This window comes from Alligator sinensis, unplaced genomic scaffold (genome assembly GCF_000455745.1).
Source record: "Alligator sinensis unplaced genomic scaffold, ASM45574v1 scaffold85_1, whole genome shotgun sequence".
NCBI classification, from domain to species: domain Eukaryota; kingdom Metazoa; phylum Chordata; order Crocodylia; family Alligatoridae; genus Alligator; species Alligator sinensis.
The window spans coordinates 2,605,598-2,620,024 of NW_005841891.1; the positions used below are offsets into that span (position 1 = coordinate 2,605,598).

Here is a 14,427-nt window from a genome sequence, read left to right on the forward strand (position 1 = left end):
AATTGGCGGGGACTCTCTTGCACCGAGGTTCTTCTGTGCAGCAAAAACCCTCGCTGTGCAAGAGGCTCTCATGTGGCAAGAAAATTCCATTGTGCCGAGGCACCAAAATCACTGGGTTGTGACAATAGTGCTTACCTTTAAGAGGGGAAAGACCCAAAGACCTGATGAATTAGTCTGGTTGGTCTGTCTTCAAGATCTGGGAAGTTACTAGAGCAAATCATCAAACAAGTCAGTTTGTGAATATCTGTGGGATGATGGGATGGTTGCTAGCAATCAGCATAGATTTATTAACAGCAAATGCCAAACCATTTTGATACCCTTCTTTGATAGGGTTTTACTGAATTGATGTTTAAAAGGAATGCAGTGGACAGAATACAATAGTCCCAAAAACTTTATAAGAAAGCTGAAGAAATGTGTGCTACATAAATTGCCATTGGATGGGTGCATGAATGATTGAGTATAACCACTCATAGAATGTCATTATCATGGATCCTGGTTTTCCGTGATTTAATAAAAATCCTTAATTTTCAGTTTAAAAAAAGTAACCCGAAATCCACATCTTTCCGTGATTTAAATGAAACATCACTAATATATATATCTATACATTAGTGGTGTTTCATTTAAATCATGGAAAAATGTGGATTTGGGGTTACTTTTTTTAACTGAAAATTTTTAACAGAAAACCAGGATCCCTGGTCATTATTAATGGATTGGTGTCAGCCTGGTAGAAGTCTTTCAAGTGGAGGTGTTCTGGATTCAGTGGTGGTTAATGTTTTTATTAATCATTTGGATGCAAGAATAGAGAATATATTTAGAGAGAGGAGATATTTAGATGACCCAAAACTGGAAGGGGCTTGCAAATATTTTGGAAAATAGGATTAAAATTTAAAGGGATCTTGATACATTGGAGAATGGTGCTATTGACATTAATGTGAAATCCAACAAAAAGATGTAAGGTGCCATACCTAGGGAAGAAAATCCAACCCCCCCAAAACAGACTGGAAGATGGTTGCTTGGAGGTGGCTCTGCTGAGGGATCTGAGGGTTATGGTGGATCACAAACTCGGCAGTGTAATTCTCTTGCGAGAAAAAGCAACCACAATTTTGGGCTAATTTCACAAGCATTGTATACAAGACATGGGAGGTGAGGATCCGGCTAGGCTTTTTTGGTTAGTAGAATCCTATCACCACATTGTAAGGATGTAGGGAACCTGAAGAGAATCCAGAGACAAGAAACAAAAGGATTGGAATACATGTGAAAAAGTTAAAGGAATTAAGTATGTTAATTTAGAGAAAAGGATGTTAAAATGAGAACATGGTTAGCAGGTTGAGCTACACATAGCTGTCTTGGTTGGCCATCAGAAAACTGTCCAGCATTCAGGAATGGCAGCTATTCCTTTTAGTCCATTTCAGCCCTGTCAGTGCTCTGCTGTTAGCAGCCATGGAACAGACGAGATCCTGTCAGTTTCAAGGCTGCTCTTAGAGCAGGGGTGGGCAAAATGTGGCCCGCCAAGCCATTCTATCTGGCCCACGGGGCCCCTAAAAACTTTAGAAAATTAATACTTATCTGCCCCTGGCTGCCTGTCATGTGGCCCTCGATGGCTTGCCAAAACTCAGTAAGCGGCCATCCACCCAAAATAATTGCTCACCCCAGTCTTAGAGGCAGGGCACCCTCAATAACAATATGTTGTTTAAGAGCAGCCAGCAGCTGAGCAGAGGTTGGGGCATGCTTCAGTAACAAGATAATGAGGCTCACTTGGGATTGCTCCTTCTGATTCAGCAGGCAGGCTTAAATTGGCTTAAGCATTGTTGGTTCAGTGTGATATTGCAAAAGGGCTAGTTCCTTTTGCAAGGATTACATAGCTATGTATCTTCTGAAGTAGGTGTCCTAAATGGCCATTTCTGTATTTGAAAGGTTGTCATAAAGAAAGTGGGTGGAGCGAGGGTGGGGACAGATGTTTTTTTCCCCTCCCTGGCTGAAAGGATACATTTAGATTTAGATCATGTCTCAGGCAAAATGAAGGCAGCAGGGCAATGAGGGAAGGCAGGGGCTGTCCGTGGGCAGGATCCAACCTGTGGGTCAGCCCCGCACCACTTATCTGGCCCATGGACTGGCCTGCACCACTCACCCAGGGCAGCTGAGTTCGACTCCCCTGCTGTAGGAAAATGGCTCTTGAGAGAGTAGGGTCCAGTTGTGACTCTATCTGCTAGTTCAGGAAAGGTTTTGTACTGAAAGCACTGTATGGAAGGAAGCATGAAGGGGCAGGTGTTCATGATAGGCTGCAAGCGGAAGCTGATGGGGACAGGGAGGAGCTGTCAGGGACAGGCAAAATATGGCCTGCCAGGCACTTTCAGCTGGCCCACAGGCACCCACCAATGATTGTACCCTTCCGCCTACAAGGGTGGGAGCAAGACACCCACGTATACACCCCCCCACAACACACCCTATTGTGCCTTGCTCCCACCCTCATGGGTGGAAGGGCCCAGCCAGGCCAGTAGCAGCTTCCAGGTGTAGCTGCTGCTGTCACTGCTGCAGCTGCCCCGGGGGACCTGCTTGTCTTCCCTACCTGCCAGCCAGAGTGAGTGGGATGCCAGGGGAGTGGCAGGGGTGGGGGGACCTGCAGCTGGCTGTGGGCAAGGAGTGTCATGCTGGCAGCAGCACGGAGCCTGTGCTCAGGGGGCGGTAGGACAGTGGAGCTCAGCTGAGCAGGGTGTGGGTGTGGGGACCCCCCACACACTCCCTCACATGGTGCACAGTCCCTGCTGCTGGCAGCAGCAGTAGGCAGGGGCACTCAGTGTGCAGTTCCAGCCAGCTCTGTACATGGGAAGGAGTGCAGCCTGCCGAGCCTCTCTCTACCATGGGAGCTCTGCGTGGTGTGTTTGCCACTCCTGCATTGTGTGGCACCTGGGGAAGCCCCATGCTGGAGCTAGCTGCTTTCCCCACCCCCTGCTGCACAGGTCCAGGGACTCCACAGGGAGGCACAGGGTAGGGCTCCTCTCTATTTTGAGTGGAGTCCCAGGACTGTGGCAGGGGACAGGGAAGGCAGCCAGTTCCAGCACGGGGCTTTTCCTGGTACTGTGCGAGTGCAGGAGCTTCAGGCGCGCCTCACGGAACCCCTGCAATAGAGGCAGCCTGGGCAGGCTGCGCTCCTCACCCTCGTTTGCAGTGCTGGCCGGAGCTGGGCATTACTGGGTGCGAGCGCCTGCACCAGACATGAGCACCTTAAGCACCCCTTCCTGCTGTTGCTGCTGGCAGCAGAGGGAGCATGCCAGGTGTGGGGGGGGGGGGGGTCCTCACACCCACACCTTGCCCCAACAACCCTGCCACATATACACCCCCCCAACATAACCTGTGTCGCACACACACAGCTACACCCCCTCACAAACCGCTCCCACACCCCCACATACCACCATACATGCACCCCCAGCCTCGACCACACACCCCATACCCCCAGACACAATATACAAGAGTAAGACTTTGAGTTACTATGCAATCCTCCCTCTATATACAGTACACAAACACAAATCATGACAAATAGTTTTTTGTAATAAAATTAAAATATGTTATAGTAGGTGTTTGACTTTTAGTGAATGATTTGGTTTTTTTCTGGTTTGAAGATGGCAACCCTCCCCTCCCAAAAGAATTATTTTCAGCAGGGGGAAAGGGGGGAACAAGGGGAGGGACTTCTCATAGCAAAGATCAGGGGTTAGGGAACAGGACTTCTGGTCCCAATATGATGACAAGGAGGTGAGGCTACTGTCAAGGGGCAGGGCTACCCATGTGGTCCTCAACAGCTCACCAAATCTCATTAAGCGGCCGTTCAGCTGAAATAATTGCCCACTCCTGGGCTAGGCTCTGAAAAGCCTCATAAGGAAGCATTCTTCTACTTTATCTGAGACAGAATCAAATTTGGCAGCAGTGCCTAATTCAGCATCCACATGAGCTCATCCCATTGCTGTGAAAGACCCTTTAATGTTTGCCTCCTGCCCACAGAGGCCCACAGTCATGGCTCATAGCTGAGGAAAAGACATTAACCAGAAATGGCCAATTAGTTTTGAATGTTGATTTTCAAGGAGGGGTGTTCAGGTCTGCTTCTCAGAAGGCCTGGTTTCAATTGTTGAGGTTCTGTCCTGCCAAATGATCCAGCTCAGATTCCCCTTTATAGAATTGTCATAAGAAGTATGAGCTTTTCTAAATGGCTTTGGTGACATACGTTTTTCATTTGCAAGGCTTTTCTGCTGTACTATTGTCCAAGTGTTCAACTTTGCAGTTACATGGTGGGCTTCCCTCTACTTCCTGGTTGGTAGCTGAACTCCATCTCAGGCTCCCAGATCACTGATACCCAATTTTGAAAAAGTGCAGGAAACATGCTCTGCGATTCAGTTAAACTTCCCTTTGTCCAAGAAACTGCAAGGCAAAAGAGAGGTCCCAGCAGGGTAAGAAGGCAGGAAAAAAGTAGGTATCTTGCTAACAGAAGGACTTAGAAGCGGGCATAGGGAACATAAGATCAGCAGTGGACCAGGAAGCAGATCTTTGTAGCAGAATATTGAATAGACCCCATGGGAGTGAGAGGTGTTAGGAAGTCCTGAGGAAAGATGTGAGGGGTGAGCAGGTTTGGACTAGCTATGGTTTTTCAGTTGTCTACAGGAGAAAAGCAGAGGTCAGAAGAGAAGAAACTGCAAGATTTGGACATATTGTGCTTCCTAGTTTCACCAGTGAATGTTTTGATATTTTTCCAAAACATATAATGCCTAAACCAATTAAACTAGCCTGGTTTCTACTCTGTTAGAGTCTGGGAAGACTCAGTGGGAGCACCTACACCTTGCCGTACAGTGACATAGCAGTGTGCTAAGTCACCATACAGCATAGTACGGCAACATAGCGATCACACAGATCTACTCGTGATCACCAGCTACATCACCATAGCGACACGCTCCCTGGCTATAGTGTGCCGCTACGGCTGTGTAGCAGGGAAACCTAAGCATGCGCCGTCCGGACAACGTAGTAATTGGCGCTGAAAGGGAAGTACTAAAGCGTGGCGCCATAGCAATACCGCCATATGGCAATTTGTAGACATGCCCAGTGTTTTTAAATATCTGACTTATTTTTTTTAACTGTGGGTTTTAGCAGTAAAAGTGCCAAACACATTTTGGATTTTGGAGAGATCAGTTCACAGGGTGGGTAAAAAATAATGGATATTTTCAATTGGATTTTGTGTAAATTAAATACATTTTTCTTTTGGGGTGGGGTGGGAAAAGCTACTTGAAATTGACAGCCTTGAAAGTCTGCACCTACCGCACATATCATTTTTACTTATTTTAAATGACTATTAAAGCAGTTCATATCTGCTGCTGAAATGTTAAAGCCCAAACAGCTAAATTGATGGAAGCTGCTAGCTAAGGCCCTGAAAGACTATAGTTTGACAAAGTAAAACCAGTGTTTGACAGCACTAGCTTATGCAGGTATGGAGAGAATGTTTTCTTAATTTCAAGGTATTCAACTAGCTCATTAATAGTTGAGAAACTGAAAACTGAAAAAAGGTAGGAAAGCCATGTTTTCCTTTTTCTAACTATGAATAATATTTGAGGTGCAAGAGGCTGACCTCTTTTAGATCTGAAAACCTTGAAAGGCGTGGTGACCAGAAACAAACAGTTCAGTTCACTAGCTGCTAGCTAATATGCTGTTTAGGAGGTCAGTTTTCAATGTAAAACACATTTTAATTTAAAGAATATTGTCCATTCTAGTTGGGACATTTAATGGCCCATTTAACTAATAAAAATGTAAATACTGGTTTTCTTCATTCATAATTAAATTCCAGTGTCTATCCAAATTGATTTTGACTTATGTATACTAAAAAAAAAAAACCCTCTAGGGAATAGTTATTGTAATTTTTTGTGGAAAAATATAAGCTACAATTTGCTTAGATAAAACTTGTATAGACGTGGTATATTTTGACTTGCAGAAAAGTACAAGATTTAGTATCAGGCTATTATAGTTGCAAATTGACAATTAATGAGAATCAGCTTTTTTGGAGAATAACTAAAAGTACAAATGCAAAATAAGATTGCTTTTAATCACTTTGATTTAAGTAAATTCATCATGTCAGTTTGCATACCCAGAGCATTTCTGAGTTTACACCAAGTGGTTATGTGATGATAATAGGTTTCTTATTTATGGAACCTGGTGGAATCACAGATGTTATGCTTCATTGCTTAAACAGCCTATTGTGCTAGTCAGGATTAAGAAAGTTTTATTGTACTTTTCCTGAAGGAGAGTATAACATTTTTGAACACTGTAAGAATAGAAAGCATATACAAATGAGACGATTGGAAAAGCTTACAAAAAATCAGACTCTTCTAAGCATGTTGTATCCTGGTGTTTGTAGGTAGTCGAAGTTGGACACTTCTGGGGTTACAGAATAGATGAAAACAGTCTGACTATACTCCAGACCCTAGCTGCTGAAATTAGTCGCTTTGTCCTGATGCCTCTGCCAATAAGTCCACATCCAGATTTACTTTGTCTGGCACCATTTTCTGAATTGGAAAACAAAAGATACTACAGAGCTCGGATCCTGTATGTTTCTGGAGATTCAGCTGAGGTACAGTAATATGTTGTGTCATGTTGAGTAGGTAAGACATAATTGGGTTAACAGTCTTCCAGCTGCACTTTTTTAATTAAATGCTTTTTTTAGTGAGGTAATTGTTGCAAAGAAATCTGTAAAACCTTGTGACGGGCAGAAATGAACACTAGTTAAGGGTAGAACAGTCATTTTCCTTGAAATTAAAAGGAGAATATTATTGATGGAAGAGAAAAATAAATGGTGTTGTTTCATGTGTGCTGAGATGGTAGATTTAAAAACTGAAAACAGGCTGCAGCTGCACAAGAGATTTTGTTTTAGAAGCACAGTGATGGAGGAATATGCTGGGTCAGCGAGTCCAGTCCTTTGGTGACCAACTGGTGACCATGTAATATAATTCCATTCTTATACTGATCTCTGGCTCCATCTTTTCTGTTACTTCAGTTTTTGCCCATTTGTTCTTACTCCATGATTGTCCTTTGACTTCTCCTTCTATCGTGTTTACTATTCTGATCTACTTACAGGAAGAAATCATCTTCTTTCAGTCTTCATTTTGCTAGAGTAAGCAAGACATGCTCAGAGTCTCTTGTCACAAAATAGGCTCTGCATCCTTTAGGTTGTCCTAGTCATCCTTCTCTGGACCTATTTCAGTTTGAAGTTAATGTTTTTGAACAGGAGAGACCAGACCTGTATAGAGCATTGCAGAAGAGGTCTTACTAATGCCTTGTACAAAGGCATTAGTATTTTTTCTGTGTCTACTGAAAACACCTCATCTGATACGTCGTAGGATGTATTTGGTTTTTTATGGGTGCCAACACGTTGTTGGCCCGTGTAGTCATCCTGTGATAAAGCAGTATGAGATTCAAGTAATCTCATATACCATAGTAGGGCTCTTCTGTAATTACCTGTATCCACTTGTATAGTATTCTGTTGTTCTTTGATCCTTCAAGGTCCTGCACTGATCCTTACATTTTATTTTACTTTCCTTATTGTCTAGGTTTTCTTCGTAGATTATGGGAATAGACTGAGAGTGCCTTTAAATCTTTTAATGGAAATTCCACACCATCTTCGGGCACTTCCTTTTCAGGTAACAATAATATGACATACTACTTTTTAATGAATTTATTTATGTTCTGTGTAACAAATTAAAGTATTTTAAACAACAGCACTTTCCAGAATGACAATGTACTGTTACTGATTCACATATTTTACTAATGTAGCATACAGGAAAGACAACTTTGTTAGTTGTAAAGTATTTTAGAAGACCAAAGTGCTTTCCACCTAGAAAATATTTACTGAACAACTCCTTTGGTTTGTGTATATGCAAGTCTGCCAGCTCACCTGCACACAGAGGTTTTTAGACATCTCTGCACATGAGGACCCTGGAATCATAGAACGTTAGGGTTGGAAGGGATCTCAGGAGGCCATCTAGTTCAATCCCCAGCTAGATCATCCCAGTGAAAGCTTTAGCCAGGGTTTGAAAACCTACAAGGATGGAGCTTCTACCACTTTTCTGGGTAACCTGTTCTAGTGTTTCACTCCCCTCCTAGTGAGAAAATTCTTCCCAGTATCTAACCTAAACTTCCCTTCCTGCAACTTGAGACTGTTGCTCCTTGTTCTGTCATTTGCCACCACTGAGAACAGTCCAACTTCATCATCTTTCAAACCTCCCTTCAGATAGTTGAAAGCTGCTTTTAAGTCCCCTCTCAGCCTCTTCTTCTCTAGGCTAAGCCCAGTTCCCTCAGTCTTTGCTCATAAGTCATGTCCCGCAGCCCGATCACTGTTTTTGTTGCCCTCCACTGGACTCTTCAATTTGTCCACATCCTTTGTGTAGTGGGTAGCTCAAAACCGAACACAGTACTCCAGATGTGGCCTCACCAGTGCAGAATAGAAAGGAATAATCTCTTCCCGTGAGCTCCTGGCAACACACCTACTGATTCAGCCCAGTATGCCGTTAGCCTTCTTGGCAACAAGGGCACACTGCTGGCTCATATTCAGCTCATTGTCCACTGTAGCCCCAGGTTCTTTCCTGCAGAGTTGCTGCCCAGCCACTCAGCCCCCAGCCTGTACTGGTGCATGGGATTGTTCCATCCGAAGTGTAACACTTTGCACTTCTCCTTGTTGAACCTCATGAGATTTCTTTTGGCCCAATCCTCCAACTTGTCCAGGTCACTCTGAATCCTAGCCCTGCCCTCCAATTTATCTACTACTCCCCCCCACAGCTTGGTGGCATCTGCAAGCTCACTGAGGGTGCAGTCTGTGTCATCTTCCAGGTAACTGATGAAGACATTGAACAAAACTGGCCCCAGGGCCCACTTGATGCCAACTGGACATCGAGCCATTGATTGCTACTCTCTCAGACCGATGCTCCAGCCAGCTTTCTATCAGTCCCTTCATCCAGCCCATACTTCCTTAGCTTGTCTGCGAGAATGTTGTGGGAGAGCATATCAAAAGCCTTGCTAAAATCAAGGTACACCACATCAACTGGTCTCCCCTCAGCCACAGAGCTAGTCATCTTATAGAAGGCAATCAGGTTGGTCAGGCATGACTTGTCCCTGGTGAATCCATGCTGACTATTCCTAATCACCTTTTTCTCCTCCAAGTGCTTAGAAATGGATTCCTTGAGAATCTGCTTCATGAAACAGGGGTCCTCTACCCAATTGTTGGGTCCTTGTGCACTGGGAGCTATAAAAACTGCATGTACAGGCCAGCTATGGATGCATTTTTTGGGGGAGGGGGTGAAGGTGTGGAGATTATGTCCACCAGGATCTAGGATATGGGAGAGGCTTCTTGATCCCAGGGTCCTAGCAGGGAGCCCTTCCATTTGTAGTTGCCATGTGGAGGAAATCAATCAACTTAGCCTGTCTAGTACTTGCAGACCTATGACTCAAGCTTCCTGGTGGCAGTGGCATGATTGGGATCTAATCCTCGATCCCAACAATCGCCTCCTGCCATCCATGGCCGGAAGCATGATTATTGGGATCGGGTATTAGATCCCATTGTACCATTAAGTAAATGTCTGCTAGCCCCTAAGAGAGTCCTGGCATTGGGAACTTTCTTTATGCATGCACCCAAGGCAGCTCCTGGAGGAGGATCTGCGAAACAACAACTAGTTACTCTCTGTGTCTTCTGTAGGTCAGTGAGCAGTCTGGGGTATTTTGGATTTGCCCCTACTTGGTGACAGTTGTTAGTGAACCATAAGTCAAACCTCAAATGCCCACTCAGCTGTACAGAGAACTGCAGAAAAGAATGTATAGGCATTACATTTGCCAGCTTAAACTGATAAACTGTCCATGTCTGAGGGCTCATCATTGTGAAATCTTGTAGTTGTTTCTTGTCTCTGCCACTTAATTATTTTCCTGACCATCATCTTAATTTTGATCTTCTAATCCAGGGTTGTCAGCCTCCAGCCTATGGGCCAGATCTGTCAAATTTCCAGACCCTTGGAAGCCCCAGGCCCTGTGCACTGGATAGGGTGCCTGATCCTAGTGCACAGGCACAGCGCTTGGTCTAGGGCCCAATCCCAGACTGAGGTGCTGGGAGGGGGTGGCACCAGGCTCCCGGGAACCAATCTGTATGTGCTGGGGTGGGAAAGGGTAGTGCTAGTCCTACAGAGACCAATTTCAGTGATAGGCAGTGGCACCAGGCTTCTGGGGACCAACCCCAGTACACCAGCCCCCTTGGGGCCACTACTAAGCACGTGGGTCAGGGAGGGGCAGTGCCAGGGCCCAGAATGTGATCCTGGAGCATGGGACTCAATCAGGCCTGCGGACTGGCCCTGTGCCACTCATTTGGCCTGCAGGGCCAAAAATTGAGCATTACTGTTCTAATAATTTCCAGTATACCTGTTTAATGCCTGCCTTGAACTGATTTCAAATGAGCTACGTTCCTAGATGGCTAGGTTTAATAATAAATTGTCGTTCAGATTTTTCCTTGCAAATAAAAGGGCTAGAATCTTCTGTTACTCGACATTCAGGTCTTCAGTTGGTGGTATATATTTAAGCCTATTGCAGAAGGCAAGCCATTATGTTAAATGCAACATTAATGACTAAAATTTGAGTTGAACCAGCTGGATTTTTTGAGGTCATTATTCATAGTCCATTATTGTATCTCCTTCAAACTTGGTAGTGAGAGGTCATCTGCAGGCTCACTCTCCCAGTGTTGATCCTGATATTTCTTTTTGGGTTCTGAATAGAATAAAGTACAGCTTACATTAGAATCTCATTTTCCACCTTAATTATAGAATGGCTCCAATGGAAAGGTTCAAAACTCAACATTTGCTTTTCAAGGGTAAAACAGCTGCTGCAGGGATGCATACTGAGGACCTTCTGAAGCTACACTGAACATTTCAGTTGTTTAATGAAAGAGATCAAAGTTTCAGGGAGGAATTTTCACATTCTTATGAAATTTGTTTTTGATGACAAATCAACACTGCACATACCTCAACAAACTGAGATGATGTTACTTTTTCCTAGACTTTTTTGCGTATGTCTTTTAGAAACTACATAGCCCATTGACTGAAATGATGTAAGATTTGCTGTAAATGTAGATACATTTGCTATGGCAGTTAAAATGAAGTGTCAGTAGTTCTGTAGCAATCTTAGGATTTCTCAGTGCAAAATAATAGAGTTGATATAGTTAATGAAAATGTTACATACGGGCTTCATTATTTAGATTGTAACTGACCTTAGTAATATAAATAAATGAAAATGTGTTATTTCTGTAATGCATTGTATTTTCTTAAATGGTTTTGCTTCAGGCGTTAGAATTCAAGATATGCAAGATGCGTCCCTCTGCAAAATCTCTTGTATGTGGAGAGCAGTGGAGCCATGGTGCTAGTCAAAGATTTACTTCATTAGTCAATGGCTGTGCTCTCATAGTGAAAGTGTATTCAGTTGTTCACAGTATTCTGCATGTGAATCTTTACCGTCATTCGGGGATTAAAGATGTTGTGAACATTCGAGATGTGCTTATTAGAGACGGCTATGCTGAAGTAGCTGAAGAATCATACCAATCAAAGGTATATATTAAATAAAAATAAACCAGATTTTCTGGTTTTCTTTTAGTAATCTCATTTATCTCCTATGTCCTGAAACCACATTGAGCTGACATCCTGAAAGCTCTACACATTAGACACAGTTCGGTCTAACTAGTAGTTGAATGTAAGTTTGTATTGTAAAGTGTACATAAAACCATTTTTGGTCTTTTGAGAGTACATACAGGTTTCCCGCAGTTTATTCTGTACATGCATTCCTGGAAAAAGGTGCATAATTCGAAGTTGCATAAAGGGAACAATGTAACAAATAGGGACATGTTCCAAGACCTCGATTGTACTGACCCTCAGGCCCATTTCTATCACTTTTACAAGACAATTTTGGTACTCACCAACAGCAAACAGTACACACAAGCACAGGGTGGTGGTGAATGTTACCATAATGGGGATGGCAACTACAGAAACACATGTTGCAGACAATGAGCAAGAAGCACAGATCCACCCAGGAGACTATATTTTGGTGCGCCTCACTCCCACAATGCACCGCACAAAGCAGCTGATTGTAGGCTTCTACTACACCGGTCACATAAGAGTGAATTTACCTTGCATATAACGAATTTTTGGTATAAAAAGGGTCATTGCATAAAAGCGAATTCGCACATATAGAACCCACATAAAGCGAGGGAAACTTGTATACTAGTATGATTGTAATATGACCAGAACGCACCCTTTTTTCTGAAACACTCCCAAAACAGAAATGTATGACACTTTATTAGCTGAACACCTTGTATGTTAGAAATTCATTTTTTATGATTCAGTGGGAAGGATTCTTAAAGAAAATACTAGGCTTTGTATTATATTTGAATTTTTGCACTTCCACAGACGTGCATATTTTTTCATTAAGCTTACAAGAAAAATTTTAAATTTGAATGTTTCCACTTTTCCAACCTTTTCTGTATTTATGTAGCAAAGCCATGAACTGCTCAAGGAGTTGTTTTCAAAACCGGTAAAACATGAGGACAATGCAACTCAAAAATCCTCAAGAGAAAAAGAGAAGCATCTAATTGAAATGGTGTCAAGCAGCTTTTCTGCCAACAAATTTGGTACTCCAAATTGCAAGGTAATTTCAGAAATGTGGATTGGGTTTTGTTTTTTTTTCATTTGAAATTGTAAGGACTTGAATTTCTATTTGATAGGCTTGTGCAGAAGAATTAAAATGCACACGACCTTCGCCATTTGTGGGGGATTCGTTCTTGTATCCCCCGCAAATGGCAAAATCTACGAATAAGGCACTGCGTTCATGAACACAGTGCCCCTGGGAGGGGGCACAGCTGTTCCTTAAAGTGTATTTAAGATGTGGGTTAGGCATTCGCAAATATTTGATATGGCAAATCCTGAACCCGCCAGTTGCAAGGGTTTCCTGTAAGTCTTTAGCCAAGATTTTATTTCTCTCTTGTAATATTCTTTTTATTCATAGCCAAAACTAGTTAAGAGACGCTGCTAACTAAGGCTTTTCGCATCTGGCTGAAGATGCATATGTGTAAACTGTTGTGAGCTCTGAAGTGAGTATTGCTTAGGGAGCTGTAAAGCTTGAAATGAACTTTTAAGACTTCTGTGCAAGGTCCTGAGCAACTCTGGTACCGTCTGTGGAAACTGTTGGCTACAAATGTCCAACTCGGGATCCTTAAAATTCTAGTTTATTAGGCGGATTGAAACACTGTAATGACTTAAATCATAAACCTTGGGGCTGGTCCCCACACGCACACACACATGCACACACGCAGTAGCAGGCTACAGAGTCAGGTATACCTATCCTACAAGCGCTGGAGTCTGTCGTTGAGGCTTCTTTCAGTGTGGTGTTATCTTCCAGAAGGGGGTCGCCGGCTGGTCCTTCTGGCTGGACAGGTCTGGTCGAGTTGGAGATCAAGAGTGTCCACTGAGGGTCACTTTTCACTGCCTTTTATCTGTCCCTGGCAGACTTTGGTGACTCCCCAGTTTTCAGGTTTGCCCAATCCAGGGGTTGTTGACCCTCGTGGGACCCCCCCTCCCCCCCCGGTGGCTACTGGACGGCATCTGTCAGCCCCAGGGGTCGTCCGCATGTACGTGCAGGTTTGGGAGTCTGTTGATGAATTTTGAGTAAGGCTCTGGGAGTGGCTGATCTGGAGATATTCAGCCCAAAAGTTGGTCCCCGGTGTTGATTAATCATAGATTTCATAGACATCAGGGCTGGAAGGGACCTCGGAAGATCATCGAGTCCAGCCCCCTGCCCAAAGGGCAGGAAGTCAGCTGGGGTCATAGGATCCCAGCAAGATAAGCATCCAGTTTCATCTTGAAGGTGTTCAATGAAGGCGCTTGAACCACCTCCGGTGGCAGGCTGTTCCAGACCTTGGGGGCTCGGACAGTAAAGAAATTCTTCCTTATGCCCAGCCTGAAATGATCTTGAAGTAGTTTGTGACCATTCGACCTCGTCATCCCTTGGGGCGCTCTGGTGAACAAACGTTCCCCCAGATGCTGGTGGTCACCCCTGATAAACTTGTAGGTGGCCATCAGATCACCCCTGAGCCTGCGCTTTTCCAGGCTAAAGAGCCCCAGGGCTCTCAGCCTGTCATCGTAGGGTCTGCTTCCCTGACCTCTGATCATGCGCGTGGCTCTTCTCTGGACTCTCTCAAGCTTCTCCACATCCTTTTTGAATTGTGGAGCCCAAAACTGGACACAGTACTCCAGCTGCGGCCTCACTAAGGCCGAGTACAGGGGGAGAATGACGTCCCGGGATTTGCTTGAGAGACGTCCCGGGATTTGCTTGAGACGTCCCGGGATTTGCTTGAGATCATCGAGTCTGACCCCCTGCATAGGCAGG

The 14,427-nt window shown here is 44.1% G+C and overlaps 1 protein-coding gene across 1 annotated transcript in view; it reads left to right on the forward strand.

The window, feature by feature from the left end:
- Nucleotides 1-14,427, forward strand: part of TDRD9 (tudor domain containing 9) — a 150,620-nt gene that overhangs the window by 113,240 nt on the left and 22,953 nt on the right. The window contains exons 27-30 of the mRNA XM_006018069.3: nt 6,386-6,598; nt 7,575-7,664; nt 11,337-11,597; nt 12,538-12,690. Coding sequence (XP_006018131.1) covers nt 6,386-6,598; nt 7,575-7,664; nt 11,337-11,597; nt 12,538-12,690 — 717 coding nt within the window. The remainder of the gene's footprint in view (nt 1-6,385; nt 6,599-7,574; nt 7,665-11,336; nt 11,598-12,537; nt 12,691-14,427) is intronic.